General features: G+C 38.1%; 1 protein-coding gene across 2 annotated transcripts in view; it reads right to left on the minus strand.

The window, feature by feature from the left end:
• The window catches only part of PLXND1 (plexin D1), a 180,526-nt gene that overhangs the window by 127,403 nt on the left and 39,029 nt on the right, over nucleotides 1–14,094 (minus strand). For both annotated transcript variants that reach the window (XM_026678521.2, XM_026678519.2), the window contains exons 2-3: nucleotides 10,246–10,422; nucleotides 4,830–4,961 (exon numbers count right to left, since the gene is read on the minus strand). In XM_026678521.2, coding sequence (XP_026534306.2) covers nucleotides 4,830–4,961; nucleotides 10,246–10,422 — 309 coding nt within the window. The remainder of the gene's footprint in view (nucleotides 1–4,829; nucleotides 4,962–10,245; nucleotides 10,423–14,094) is intronic.

A 14,094-nucleotide genomic window follows, 5' to 3' on the forward strand; every position in this document is an offset into this window, starting at 1 on the left:
TTGGTGCAATTTACCTGGGGGGGGGGTTTGTCCCAAGACCCTTTGAGTTTATTCATTCATTTACATTTCCCCAAGGGGCTTTTTTTTGGGGGGGGTGTTTCTTCCCTGCAACGCAGCCATCATCTCTCCCGGGCCCAGCAAGATGCCGTCCTCCCCACTGGAGGGAGTTGGGGGTTCAGGGAAGTGTCCTGTTAATCATTAAAGCAATCTGAAAGACCACCCTTTTGGTCCACCAGGATGATCTTCACCCAGCTCAGGCAAAAAACCCAGGAGCTCCTTCACTCTGCCCCCTCCCTGCCCCCCCAGTGCCTGCTCTGCTCAAGTCAGAGATGGAGGGGCAGAACCAGTCCTTGGATTCCCAGAGCGCACCTGGGAGGGGGCTTGTCTAGGATGGAAACTAAGCAGGGTTGGAGCTAGGATGGAGTCCCCAGGAGAGGATTTCCAAGGCTGCACAGAGAAGTTTAAAAGAGTGGGACAGGAGAAGACAAAAGCTTCTTTAGCGACCCTCCTGCGATCCAAATGGTTGCAGTGGGAAATCGAGGTAGGGGGGAATAGGGCTATCTGAGGGGATGAAGAAGAGCAGCTGGCTCAGGAAACAGAAATGCAGCAGGAATCTTGGGGTCATCTGATATTTATTCTGACAACAGCATATGTACATTGCATTGAGTTTGCAGTTGCATTGGGTTTGCAGTTGAATTGACTTTGCAGTTGCATTGAGTTTGCAGTTGGGAACCTGATGCATAGGCACGCGTCGCCCTGAAGCAGCTGGGGTCTCTGCCTTCAAGGGAGCTTTCGTCGGCCGACAGAAGTGGCCTCACTGAGAGGAGTATGTGTGTGTGCTCGCCCCAAGGCCGCTTCTACTGGCCGATCGAAGTGGCTGGTGACTGCCCTTGGGGAGCTTCCATCGCCCGAAAGACACTGCCTAATGGTGAGGGGACACGGGCAGCCATGCCTCGCCGCGAAGTGGCTGGAGACTCTCCCTTCAGGGAGCTTCTATCGGCTGATAGAAACAGCCTCGTGGAGAGGTACGTGCGTATGGGCCCCTCTAGGTGAGGGAGGAAATTAAGTCACCCCCCAAAAGATGGCCTAGCCGTTTTTTGGGGGGTCAAAAAAAAATAAGGCCCGGCCTTATCTTGTGAGAAACATGGTAATTTTATAAATAGTGTAACACTTAGAACTGTTGTGGGATCCCAATGGCCACATGATCAAGACTGATCATGTAATTGCATACTTTATAGCCAGCTTCTGATAAGCAAAGTCAATTGAAAAGCTAGTAATTAATTATCATGATGGAAGATCATACACCAGAGTAATATACATGTTGCACAGAATATGACATACGTATGGAAACGTATGACTAGTTTCCCCCCCAACTACTTGAATAAGGATTATTCTTTATATTATTCATGTTGTCTTGTATTCTTGTATGGACTGCACCAGTAGAGGCGGAACCAATTTCCTTGTATACATGATGTACAATGACAATGAAGGCTTTGAACTTTGAAGTGACATTGTAAATCCATTGGGGTCATGTGATGTCTCATGTAACATCTGCATCACTTAACAATGGATTTTCTGGTCCCAATTACAGTTGTTAAGCAAGGACTACCAGTAAACTGTTTTGATCAAAAATGATTATGGGATAAATGATTTATGAACAAGATATGAGTTTTATACTGGAGATATTCATTAATTAGGGAATTATAGCACAGAGGTCAGTTAGAACACTAAAGCTTACAAGGAATACCAAATACATTTTCTTTTCAACTAGACATTAAAGATAACAATTGATTAATTGGTAGATAACACTGGAAAGTAAAGATTTTGCTTCCTGGACACTTTTGGGTGTATTCTAATGATCAGAGATGTCAAACTCAATTTCATTGAGGGCGACATCAGGGATGTGTTTGACCTTGGGGGTGTATGGCCAGGGGGTGTGGTCAGCTCGACATCATTCATGTCAGGGGCACCTGTGGTGGCCTGAGCACTCTGCCAGCGAAAATGGGCTTCTGAGCTCTGTTTTTGACTGTGACAGCATCCTGCAACCCTTTGCCAGTGAAAATGGAGCTTGCAGCCCTCCTGAGCTTGGTTTTTGCTGGCAGAGGCAACGTGGGCTGCTCATCTGCTGTTTTCAGGGCAGCCCCCGGGCCAGATCTAAGCAGCTCACGGGCCTTGAGTTTGACACCCCTGCTATAGATTTTAGGTAGCTAATCATGACAATAACCTATAATTTAACCTATCACATACCATTTAATAGAAATCTTCTGTTTTTAAACAATGGCAATGTTTAATGGCCATCATCAGTACCTATTGCCTATGCTGCATATATGAAAGAAACATACAAAAACATGGAATTGTTGCAGAAGCACATCCAGTACACCAAGTACAACTGGAATATTTGTGCAGATCTAAAAGTAGCGGCTCTGTTGCTCGGATATACCAAGTATTGTTGTTACATATGCAAATAGGACAGCTGTGCAAGAGAGTCGCATTACATTAAAAAGAAATACCATTCCAAAAGAAGTTGGTTCTAGGACAGAAAAACATGGCACAATAATTGCCACGTGAACCACCCGTTGACCTGACAAATATATTTTTGCCTCTGCTTGATATAAAACTCTGATGAAAACATTTTGTGAAAGTGCTGAGCAAGGAAGATTGAGTTTTTTGTTCTTTGAGACTGATGCTTCCAAGAATAGCAGATGCCAAGATTAAGGAAGGCATTTTTGTTGGTCCATAGAACAGATATATCATCAATAACAAGCGGTCCGAAGATCTGTTAGTGGCACGCAAGAAAACTGCCTGGAAAGCATTCTAGGATATTATTGAGAATTTTCTTGGCAACTACAGAGCATCAACTTAAACGTAAACATAACTGAAACCAACTTAAACATAGTAATAGGGGGAACAAGCATTAAACAAGTATCAAAGTTCAAATATCTAGGAACAACATTCACCAAAGATGGTAAAATGGATGAAGAGATTAATATATGATGCAGTAAGGCAAACCAAGTATTGGGACAGCTAGCTCCACTCCTACAATATAAAGCAGTACTGATCAGCACAAAGAAGCATCTCATACAAAGCATATTCTCGCCCACTTTATGTTACCAGTGCCAAACACCGACACTTAAAATAAAACATAAATGAAAGTTAATTATCACGAAAATGAGATATTTGAGGAAAGCTGCTGGAGTGACCAGAAGAGATAAAATCAGACATGACATCTTAAGAGAAAGAATTGGCATAGAACCAACCTTAAAGCTACATACAAAAACAGCAAATAAAGTGGTTTGCTCACTTTGAGAGGATATCTTGGGATTTCATACCATACAAAGCATATACAAAAAGAGCAGAAGGTCAAAGAACATGAGGAAGATCCAGAACAAGATGGAGAGACAACATCAAAGACACACTACAACAACAGCATCAATTAATAATGTTTGAGGCCGTCAAAAGAGCAAGAACCAGAACTTTGTATCTCCCTTGACACCCAAAGTGGTAAAAGACAAAATAAAGACGAAGAAGACAGAGCATCAAACTGCATTCAGCTGATTGATCAACTTTTGAGACCATACAATACCATAAAGTGCAACATGTCATTGAAGATTTGTTTTCAGTATTCACAAAATAGTGCAATAAGTGACAAACATGGCACAAGTTTTCACCAGGATATTGCCACAACAGAAAAACAGTATCAGGGCAACTATCCATCAATGCTGCCTGACTATTGCAATAAGATGAATACTAATGAAAATCAACAGCAAAACACTTTTAGTCCTGTTGAACTAATGCACAATGTTGGAAACATGTGATTAAATATATTATAATAACTAAGAGTTAATTCCTATTTCTCAAGGATCCTACAGGATAAATCATTCTAATATTTGTATTTAGTTTGAAGGGGTCTACCAAAAGCTTCCTTCAGGAAAGAAAAACTTTTCAAAAATTTTTGTTGTCCAATATAATGTACCATCCAATTTGTACTGACTGTTAATGACGACATAGACTTTCTCTGGGTGAATCTGTCCCCAACTTGCCCTATGAATCTCCCAACAGTGCACCTATTACCGCCGTAATTGAACACAAACAGTAGGAAAGTATAATTATACAAGAGAAACATATCAGCCAACTTTCAGCCTTTTCCCACTTGCAACAACCATAGTACAAATATTCTAAAATCTGGTCTCTGCAGTGTTTTGAATACATTGTTTTTATCTCATAGTGAATAATCAATCTTAACTGTATTGATAATAATGTTTTATTTTCCACCTTGTTCCATCTAATAAACCATCAAGAGCAGATTAAATCTACTTATAAGAAACATTCAATAGTTTGATTCACACAGACTCCTAAATAATTATTTCTTTCTTTTTAGATTTGCTATGAAACATGAATCCTCTAATTATGGTTTGTTTGAGAAAAATCCTGTCTCACCATGCCAGTAAGATTTCAAAAGCTATGCTGACAAACTTACAAAATATGCCCAGTAATTATCTCTGCATTTCCATGATCTACCCAAGCAAGAAAAATGTGGCATCCTACAGCCCTTACCATCTCTACAAAATATAATCGGTGATGAGGAATGATGGAGCAATAATTTGGTAACAATGACAATACATTAGAAAAATATGCAAAAATATAAATTTCAAGACAAGCCAATAAAACCAACAATTTTGAAAGTATTTATAATGTGTTATAAGAAATACTGCCCCACTATATCATCTGTGTAGCAGTGAAAAGTTTGATGCAGAAGGAGTTTGGAGAAACTCCGTAACTGATTAAATTCAAACTTCATAGAAAGGTGGATTTGGGAAAAAAAATCTTACCTGATGAGAAGTCATTAAATACAGGTAACTGGAATCAGATGGATCAAACTGCATAATAGGATGGACAGGTTCACTGTAAGCCACCATAACTGACTCCCTGCTTATAACGTCCATGGAACTGTTCAGATTAATCTGTAAAAAAGAGAGCATTTTATATAACCTCCAATATCATAAATTTTGAGGAAAAAGACAAGAAAGAAAATGAACCTACAAAACACGTTAAGAAAACAGTAGCATTTTGCAAGAACTATGAAATCTTGAAATGTATTACATGAAAAATTCCTTTCATCTTTAAAAGAACATGAAGTAAGAAAATGGTGGCCATTGTAAACTAAACCATCCATTAGAAGCATATAAAATTCTTGAATTGCTATCAGGACTGAAATATGTGCTGGGTTATTCTAAACTGAAAATATTTTTAATATGCAAATTAAAGAGCATTGCTAAATCGTAGAGCAATTACTTGCAAGAACCCTGGATTAAAGAGTTGAAATATCCCATGTTAGCAAATCAATGGTTAAGCATCTTGAAGTATATTGTTTTCTCATGAGTTTAAGATCATCTTAATTCTGTGCATGCTTACTGGACACCTCAGAATGTTTAATAACAATTACATATTATGCTGCTGTAAAATGATCAAGCGAACAACTATCCACATGATACAGCTTTGACTCAATATTTATTATTCTTTTTGATTTAATGTCAGTTTGTTAATTTGGTTTTAAGAAGAGAATACAATTTTAAACTGTAAATCTAATTGGGAATTATATAACAACTATCTGAAACTTATGTATATATGTAGAACTATATTAATAGATTTATTAAGCATGAAGCATAGAGAAAGACACTAACGTAATCGTGACCTGATGACATATGTTCCTTCTCTGCTTGTCTTTCTGGATATCATGGAAAGACTGATCAATATTGATATGATCAAGCCTCAATATTTTAATTAAATACACATGCACAAATATATTCTTTATTATTTCCTTTCTTAATCCTTTTTAAATTTTCTTTTATCTTCTATACAGTATATTAAAGCATTTTTTAAAAATGGCGAAAAAATTTCCAATGTTGTTTTTAGACTGGAGTTAGTCAGTCATGCATTATTTAAGCTAATCAAGATTTAACAAAACTATATTTCAGAAATATGGCTTGGAAAAATGGTCTGTCTTATGGTTTTAATTTGCAATATATTTTATGTAACACTGGAAGTGTTGCTCCTTTACATTTACTTTTGTTCTGTTAATGACTCTCTTGAATGTGCCGCTGATAATGGCCCTTGTGATATGCCTTCGTCTGGTGTACTTCATCATTTACTGGACCATATTAATTGCCTATGTGATAGGAAATTATAATTGCTGCTTAGGAACTGGCTGAACATCGCCTAGCCTCCTTTTACTGTCTTGTCTTGGATGGGAAACCTGAATTATCACTCAAATATTCTGTATTCCGTGCCAAATAAGAAGGAGCCCGCAAGGTAAAAAGGCTTCTGGTTGTGCAGCTGTGGAGTACAATTAGATTATAGCTATCTCAACAAATTATCCTAGGAATAAAAGAGCTGGGAATCTTTTTCTAATGGAGGTTCAGCAGATAAGACTGCCATTTTTGATATGATAATGGAAACAGAGCTGTTATTGCTGTGTGAATATAAGCTGGGTGAGGAATGTAGTTCATATTCATTGCTTGTGCAGCTGACTTTGAGGCCAGTTACCTAGCACTTCAGTTGTGTAAACTGGGCCTCTGGGCAAATATCAAATCAGAGAGAGAACCTCAGCTATCTTTTCCACCTGCTTGGAACATTTTCAAAGCAAGAAAGAAATCAGATTCCCTTCTTTTCTCTTCCTACTCTGATCTAATATTCTACATTATGTGTTATTATCTTCACATTGATATAAACCAGTTTCTAGTTATGTTTTTCCATTAGAGGGTGGCATCTATTTAGCAGGCATAGGTGTAAGCAGCAATTGGCTAACATAGAGCTCTTTCCTCAGCAAATAGCATACAGTGAAGTTATGGCAGCTGCAGCTGCTGGCTGTTGCTGGGGTAGAGACCATAATGGTGCTTTAAATTTTGGTCTCCAATGTATTGTTTCAACATGGATAAAACAGATATATTACGCACTCTTCAATTCAGCAATTACTATAACCAATGAGGCATTGACCACTGCAAGTGTGGGGGAGCCTGTCTTTTTCACAAGTACCAATCAAGAGAGGAAAAATTTATAAATAGGCATTGTTAATAACTAAAAGCTGTGCAATAACATCTTAAGTACAAGCATTTATTCCTACAATATATTAAATAACATCTTGATTACACTCTAGCCTCAATTGCTGATTAAAAGTTAAGAATTAGAAGATATTGTATATCCATATGCAACTTAACGGAACAACTAATTCCTTCTTTATTGAAGAATGAAGGCCTGTGTGATGATCACTTTGATGAGTGATTAATTTTTCTGTTTTGAGTTAAGAGAATCTTGGATTAATATGCCAGGCCAGTCTTCCATTTTCCAGATATGAATTCTTTAATTTTATCAACAGGATTGTAATCAAATAAGCTGTATCAGCGTAACTTTGCCCTGGAAACTAAGGATAAATTGCCTGAAGTGAGAACAATTAGTGGAATGGCTTGCCTTCAGAAGTTGTGGGTGCTCCATCACTGGAGGTTTTTAACAAGAGATTGGACAGTCATTTGTGCAGAATGGTTTCCTGCTTGAGCAGGGAGTTAGATTAGAAGACCTGCAAGGCCCCTTTCAACTTTGTTATTCTGTTTGAACACTGGAGAACTACTATCTACAGTAACACTTATTATATTCTAGGGATGTATGATGGATCAGATTTCCTATTAAGGAAAGATAGATGCATACAATCAACTTAATTATCTAGAGCACGGTGGGGTCACGTTGCTGTCACATGACGTTTCGTGACGTTTTTCCTATTCATGGAGCTGGGGTGGGTATGGCCTGTGAATGATGCATCTGGCCCACGGGCCACCAGTTTTACACCCCTGATAGAGGATAGGAAATGTAGTATAACGAAACTACAGTGGGAAATATGTTCTCTTCCATTAACTATCATGTGGGTATGATTATGAAATGCAAGCTGCAGGCTCAACACTAGTCTTGACTGCCTGGAACACAATGTCAAGCTAAGAAATAGATAATAAGATTTTGTTAGAGTTAAAAATAGAATCGAGGCTCCTTGCAATGTACAGGTGAAACTCAAAAAATTAGAATATCGTGCAAAAGTTCATTTATTTCAGTAATGTAACTTAAAAGGGGAAACTATTATATGAGATAGACTCATTACATGGAAAGCAAGATAGTTCAAGCTGTGATTTGTCATAATTGAGATGATTATGGCTTACAGCTCATGAAAACTCCAAATCCACAATCTCAGAAAATTAGAATATTACATGCAATCAATAAAACAAGGATTGTACATAGAACAATATCGGACATCTGAAAAGTATAAGCATGCAGATGTACTCAGTACTTGGTTTGGGCCCCTTTTGCAGCAATTACTGCCTCAATGCAGCGTGGCATGGAAGCTATCAGCCTGTGGCACTGCTGAGGTGTTATGGAAGACCAGGATGCTTCAATAGCGGCCTTCAGCTCTTCTGCATTGTTCGGTTTCATGTCTCTCATCTTTCTCTTGCAATGCCCCATAGATTCTCTATGGGGTTCCGGTCAGGAAAGTTTGCTGGCCAGTCAAGCACAGTGATCCCATGGTCATTGAACCAGGTTTTGGTGCTTTTGGCAGTGTGGGCAGGTGCCAAGTTCTGCTGGAAAATGAAGTCAGCATCCCCATAAAGTTTGTCTGCAGAAGGAAGCATGAAGTGCTCCAAAATCTCCTGGTAGACGGCAGCGTTGACCCTGGATGTAATGAAGCACAGTGGACCAACACCAGCAGATGACATGGCTCCCCAAATCAACACAGGCTGTGGAAACTTCACACTGGACTTCAAGCATCTTGCAGTGTGTGCCTCTCCATTCTTCCTCCACACTCTGGGTCCTTGGTTTCCAAATGAGATGCAAAAGTTGCTCTCATCAGAAAAGAGAACTTGGGGCCACTGAGCAACAGACCAGTTCTTTTTTTCTTTAGCCCAGGTTAGATGCTTGTTTGATGTTCAGGAGCGGCTTGACAAGAGGAATATGACATTTGAAGCCCATGTCCAGGATCCGTCTGTGTGTGGTGGCTCTTGATGCACTGACTCCAGCCTCAGTCCACTCCTTGTGAAAGTCCCCAACAATTTTGAATGGCCTTTTCCTGCCAATCCTCTCCAGGCTGTGGTCATCCCTGCTGCTTGTGCACCTTTTTCTTCCAAACTTTTCCCTTCCACATAACTTTCTATTAATGTGCTTTGATACAGCACTTTGATAACATCCAACTTCATTTGCAATTACCTTTTGAGGCTTTCCCTCCTTATGGAGGGTGTCAATGATGGTTTTCTGCACAACTGTCAGGTCAGCAGTCTTTCCCATGATTGTGATTCCTCTGAATCAGACTGAGAGACCATTTAAAGGCTCAGGAACCCTTTGCAGGTGTTATGGCTTAATTAGCTGATTAGAGTAGGACACTTTGTGCCTAGAAAATTGAACCTTTTCTCAATATTCTAATTTTCTGAGATTGTGGATTTGGGCTATTCATGAGCTGTAAGCCATAATCATCTCAATTATGACAAATCACGCCTTGAACTATCTTGCTTTGCATGTAATGAGTCTATCTCATATGGTTCACCTTTTAAGTTGCATTACTGAAATAAATGAACTTTTGCACGATATTCTAATATTTCAAGTTTTACCTGTAGATAGAATTTCATTTGCTAAGTACAAAAAGATGTCTTAGGCAGTCTACTTTCTTGTTTGGACAGACATAGCAACACCTATTATGGGAACTAAAATTTCTACAAGGTTCATTTCATTTTGTTGTTAAAAGAAATTCTACTTTGTAAATTTATTTAGAGTAAAATATGCTGTTTAGCGGATTTCTCAAAATTGTGGTTTCGTAAGTATATACAGGCTGTTCAGAAAATGTATCAATACTATATAAGGCTTGCAGTTTTTTCCACATAAATATTAAAAACATTCAAATATGACTGAACAGAGTTCATAAAATCCTTAAAGAGATGGGAGATAAGAAAGAATGATTCGTATGGAAAATAAATGCCTCATTAGAAACCTGATTAATGAAGAAAATTAGTCATTTTGACCATAAATCAAATAATAATTTGTTGAATAAATCACAGTTGGCTTGGCTCATTCATACTATGGTATGGTTTACAAACTACAATTGCTTAGCATGAGCTAAACCCATCAACATGGCATTTAGGAACGGGAGGTTCACAATCAAAAAGATACCCCATTGTTAATTGCAAAAACACCCATAGCCTTTTGGTGTCCAGTTCATTTTACCTTAAGCAGTCTTCCATTTGCTGTTCCTAAAAATACAACTGTGTAATTATTGATACTGGAGACGGCCACCGATGTAAGGCCTGGTGAAGTAAACACTGGTTTAGCCTTGATGGGATGCAAAATTGATAATGGATGTTGGAGATGTGCTGCACCACAGTCCAGTTGTTCTGGTTGCAACTGAAAAGAAAAGGATATATTAGTGGATATAATTTTATTTATTTATATTATTCATTGTGCCTTGTGTTCTGCTCAATTCATGAAGATTCTAAATAGTTTACATCAATTAATGCATCAAGACTATCAGGACTAATGAAATAGACCTCCACTAAATATACCACATAATGATCGCAGTCCCAAATACCCTCCTGAAAAGTTAAGTCTTCATGGCTTAGTCCTAAGTAGAACAAGTTGTCATAGTCCAGACTTCAGATGACAAGGGTGTGCGAGTGACCATATATAACATATCCTGATCCAAAAATGGTTGCAAAACTGGCACATAAGATGTAATTAAGCAAAGATTCTCCTAGCCATAAGCACTACCTATTGTTCCAGCAGATGCTGCGAGTCTAGGAGGATCTTCGTTGTGAGCTTGGAATGCTATTTTCATCTTGTTAGATATGAGGGAGAAGCCCTGAAGGCCTCATCTCCAAAAGAATTCTTCTGCAAGTATCCCATGACAGGGCCTTCCCGCTGATGCTGCTATTTTTATGGAACAGCTTGGCCTCATATACAATGACTACTTTTCCCCCTAATGCATTTCTATAAAGAAGTAAAAACAGGGCTCTGGAAGTGAGCATCCAAGATTTTTAGGTGTTGTATCTAGCCATATTAATCAATGCCACTAAGATGCATATTTTCGAGTACTGTTATTTTTAATGTTCTGGTTTTGTGTCATTTTTATGTATGCCATTCTCATCTATGCTATTTATTTTTATCCCACCTTTATTATTTTTATAAACAACTCAAGGCAGCAATCATACCTAATACTTCTTCCTCTCCTATTTTCCACACAACAACAACCCTGTGAGGTGAGTTGGGCTGAGGAGTGCTTTGCCCAAAGTCACCCAGCCTAATGCAGGACTCACAGTCTCCTGGTTTCTAGCCCAGTGCCTTAATCTCAGGATCAAACTAGTTCTGGTTTGGAATTTAATGGCATAGAAATGCTAGTGTAAAATAAAATACAACTTTAACATAAATTCCATGAGCACTACTGTTATTCTACATGTAAATAGCAAAGTGAACTAACATAAGTGGAACATAAATTCCATGAGCACTACTGTTATTCTACATATAAATAGCAAAGTGAATTGTCTAACTGAAAAGACAATTAGGAGTAAGGTAGGCTTTTGTTTTATGATACATAATTATCTAAAACAGAGTTACATATATTTTTTTATGTTCACTTGTTTTATTTAATGTACACATTTTAAGGACGTGCAAGGAAGATATGGATACGGCAAAGAAACTAAATTATTTGCATAATTATGTAATTCCTGCAAAAGATGTAGGACACATGCATGCACCGACTATCTCTGGGAGGGTAGTGAAATTACTAAAACAAATTGACTAACCAGATATATGCCAGGACCTGAGAGACTACACAGTAACAAAGTTTACAGATGATACCAACCTATTCAAATCAACAAAAAAACTATAATAAAGACATGCATCTCAAAAACATATCTTTGCACTGAGTAAAATGATCAAATGACAAATTCAGCTCAGCTGAAATAAGAATAAAGCTATGAACATCTGTGGCAAATAATGCTAATTTCACACATATTCTGATGGGGTCTGAAATGTCAGTGATTAAGGGAAAAGGGATCTTATTAGATAGCTCAATGAAGATGTTGACTCAGTGGATAGCAATTGTGGAAAGGACAAATTCCATGCTAGACATAAGTAGGAAATGGGTAGAAAATAAAACTTAAAGCTGCTTTAGTTCCTATGGAGGCAGACAAACAACTAAAATATACATTTTAATATGTGCATTTTCTGAAAGGTAAATCACATTTTAAATTGGGTATATTAATGTTGAATTACTCTGCAACATTAAGTAACTATATATTATGAAAGTCTCCGGTAACATTTACAAGCTAACTAGATACATTTAAACTCTGCCCATGTTCTTTAATGCTGCAGCAGTATTATTCTATCCTGCTGTATAATTTTACTTCATAAAAGTATCCACTGACACACAGTTCCAATTTCCCCCAAAAGACTTTATTTTATTTAACTCTCGTGTTCAATTGATTGCATTGGGGAAAATTAGCATACAAATCTTGTACAGAATCAATTAGGTAATAAATCACAAGTGATGCAATGCAGGGCAAGCATATAAGGCAAGCAATTAAGTATCAGATATGTGAATTATATCTAATAGAAGGGGTGCCTGGAAGAAGGAGCAGCTGCATCAGAGGTGTCCTTGAAAGCAGCCATAAGGTTGCCTGTTTGCATTTCGACAGAGGAGGGGGAATCATAAAGTGGGCTGCCACTGGTTTAACAACCAGTTTGTCAAAAATGTGAGTGCATGTGCGCGTGGTATCTTTGCACGTGCATGTCCACTATGTGCACGTGCATCTGCGCTTGGGCACAGCTGCAAAAACAAGGGAATTTTGTACACACAGCAGCCAGGGTGAGTAGATCGGGCAAGGCGCGGAAAGCAGCTGGGCTGCGAAGGCGGGGCACGCAAGCAAAAAGGTAAGATATAAGAATAGCGCCTGGGTGGGTGGGCCCAACCAGTGGTCGTAACTACTGGTATGGACAAGCCAGTCCAAACCAGCAGCAGCCCACCACTGCCCACAACACTATTAAGTTCTCATTTGGGAGAACTGCAAAGATTCCACTTTCAACTGACCAGCACTTTCCTCAATGAAGAAGGATCTTACTTAGGGTTACCTCCTTATTTTGTGGTAGATATTTCTATAACCTTCCAATTTTGGGAATGATGGAGAATGCTGATCTAGTTTCAGATTCTAGGACTATAAATTCCTGCAGATAGGGAATATATTTGGCGGTATCTTGAATGTTGACATTTCTACAATGCAATATTTCAATGTGCTCCTCCCATCTTTATTTGATTTGCCATGAAAGTTACTATCTATCCATTGGTATCATTCAATATACCAATTTGAGATAGGAACTTGCTTCTGAATTCAGAGGTCTACCCTTGTTTTTCTGTATCTGGTTTAATTTTCAATATGTACTGATGTCATAATAACATTTTTTTGTCTCTTCTAACTGTTCTTCAAAATTCTATGAGATCATTGCCTTTCTTGGTTTTGGCTTCTCTTCTGGGCAATTTATATTTTTTTGTTTTAAAATCTGATTTGCTTTCTTCTATTATTTTATATTTGACATTCTCTTTCCTCATTCATCCTTAACAACTTCTTTGATTTCATTTCATCATTCCTAAATGAGGTTCAAGACTTCAAAGTGATCCTGATGGAAACCAGTTGGCTTTTCTTCAATATTAGCTTGACTTGGAAATTGCATGTGAACCATTTGTGAGCTGAGCCATTGTCAGTTACATCTTTGCTGTTATAATTTGCTGTTACATCTTTGCTGTCTTATATTGTCTTGAACTAATAAGACAGTCAATTTTATTTCTGTGTGCTGCATTTGGTAATGTCCATATGCATCATTTTGGTTAGTTGAAGATTGTGTTAGCAATAAAGGAATCATTGGACTAACAGCAATTGTTGTTTTCCTGCTTAATTTCTGTGTCCAAGACCATATTGATCCAACTACACTTTTCTCCTTACTATTTGCTATTCTAGTCTCTAGACACAAGCAGTACATTTTGCCTGCATGTTTTGTTCATTTGAGGTTGACCACGGAACTCATCAA

This window comes from Notechis scutatus, chromosome 2, assembly GCF_049901735.1.
Source record: "Notechis scutatus isolate UNSWTSFEM ecotype Mainland chromosome 2, rNotScu1.2, whole genome shotgun sequence".
Classification (NCBI taxonomy): Eukaryota; Metazoa; Chordata; class Lepidosauria; order Squamata; family Elapidae; genus Notechis; species Notechis scutatus.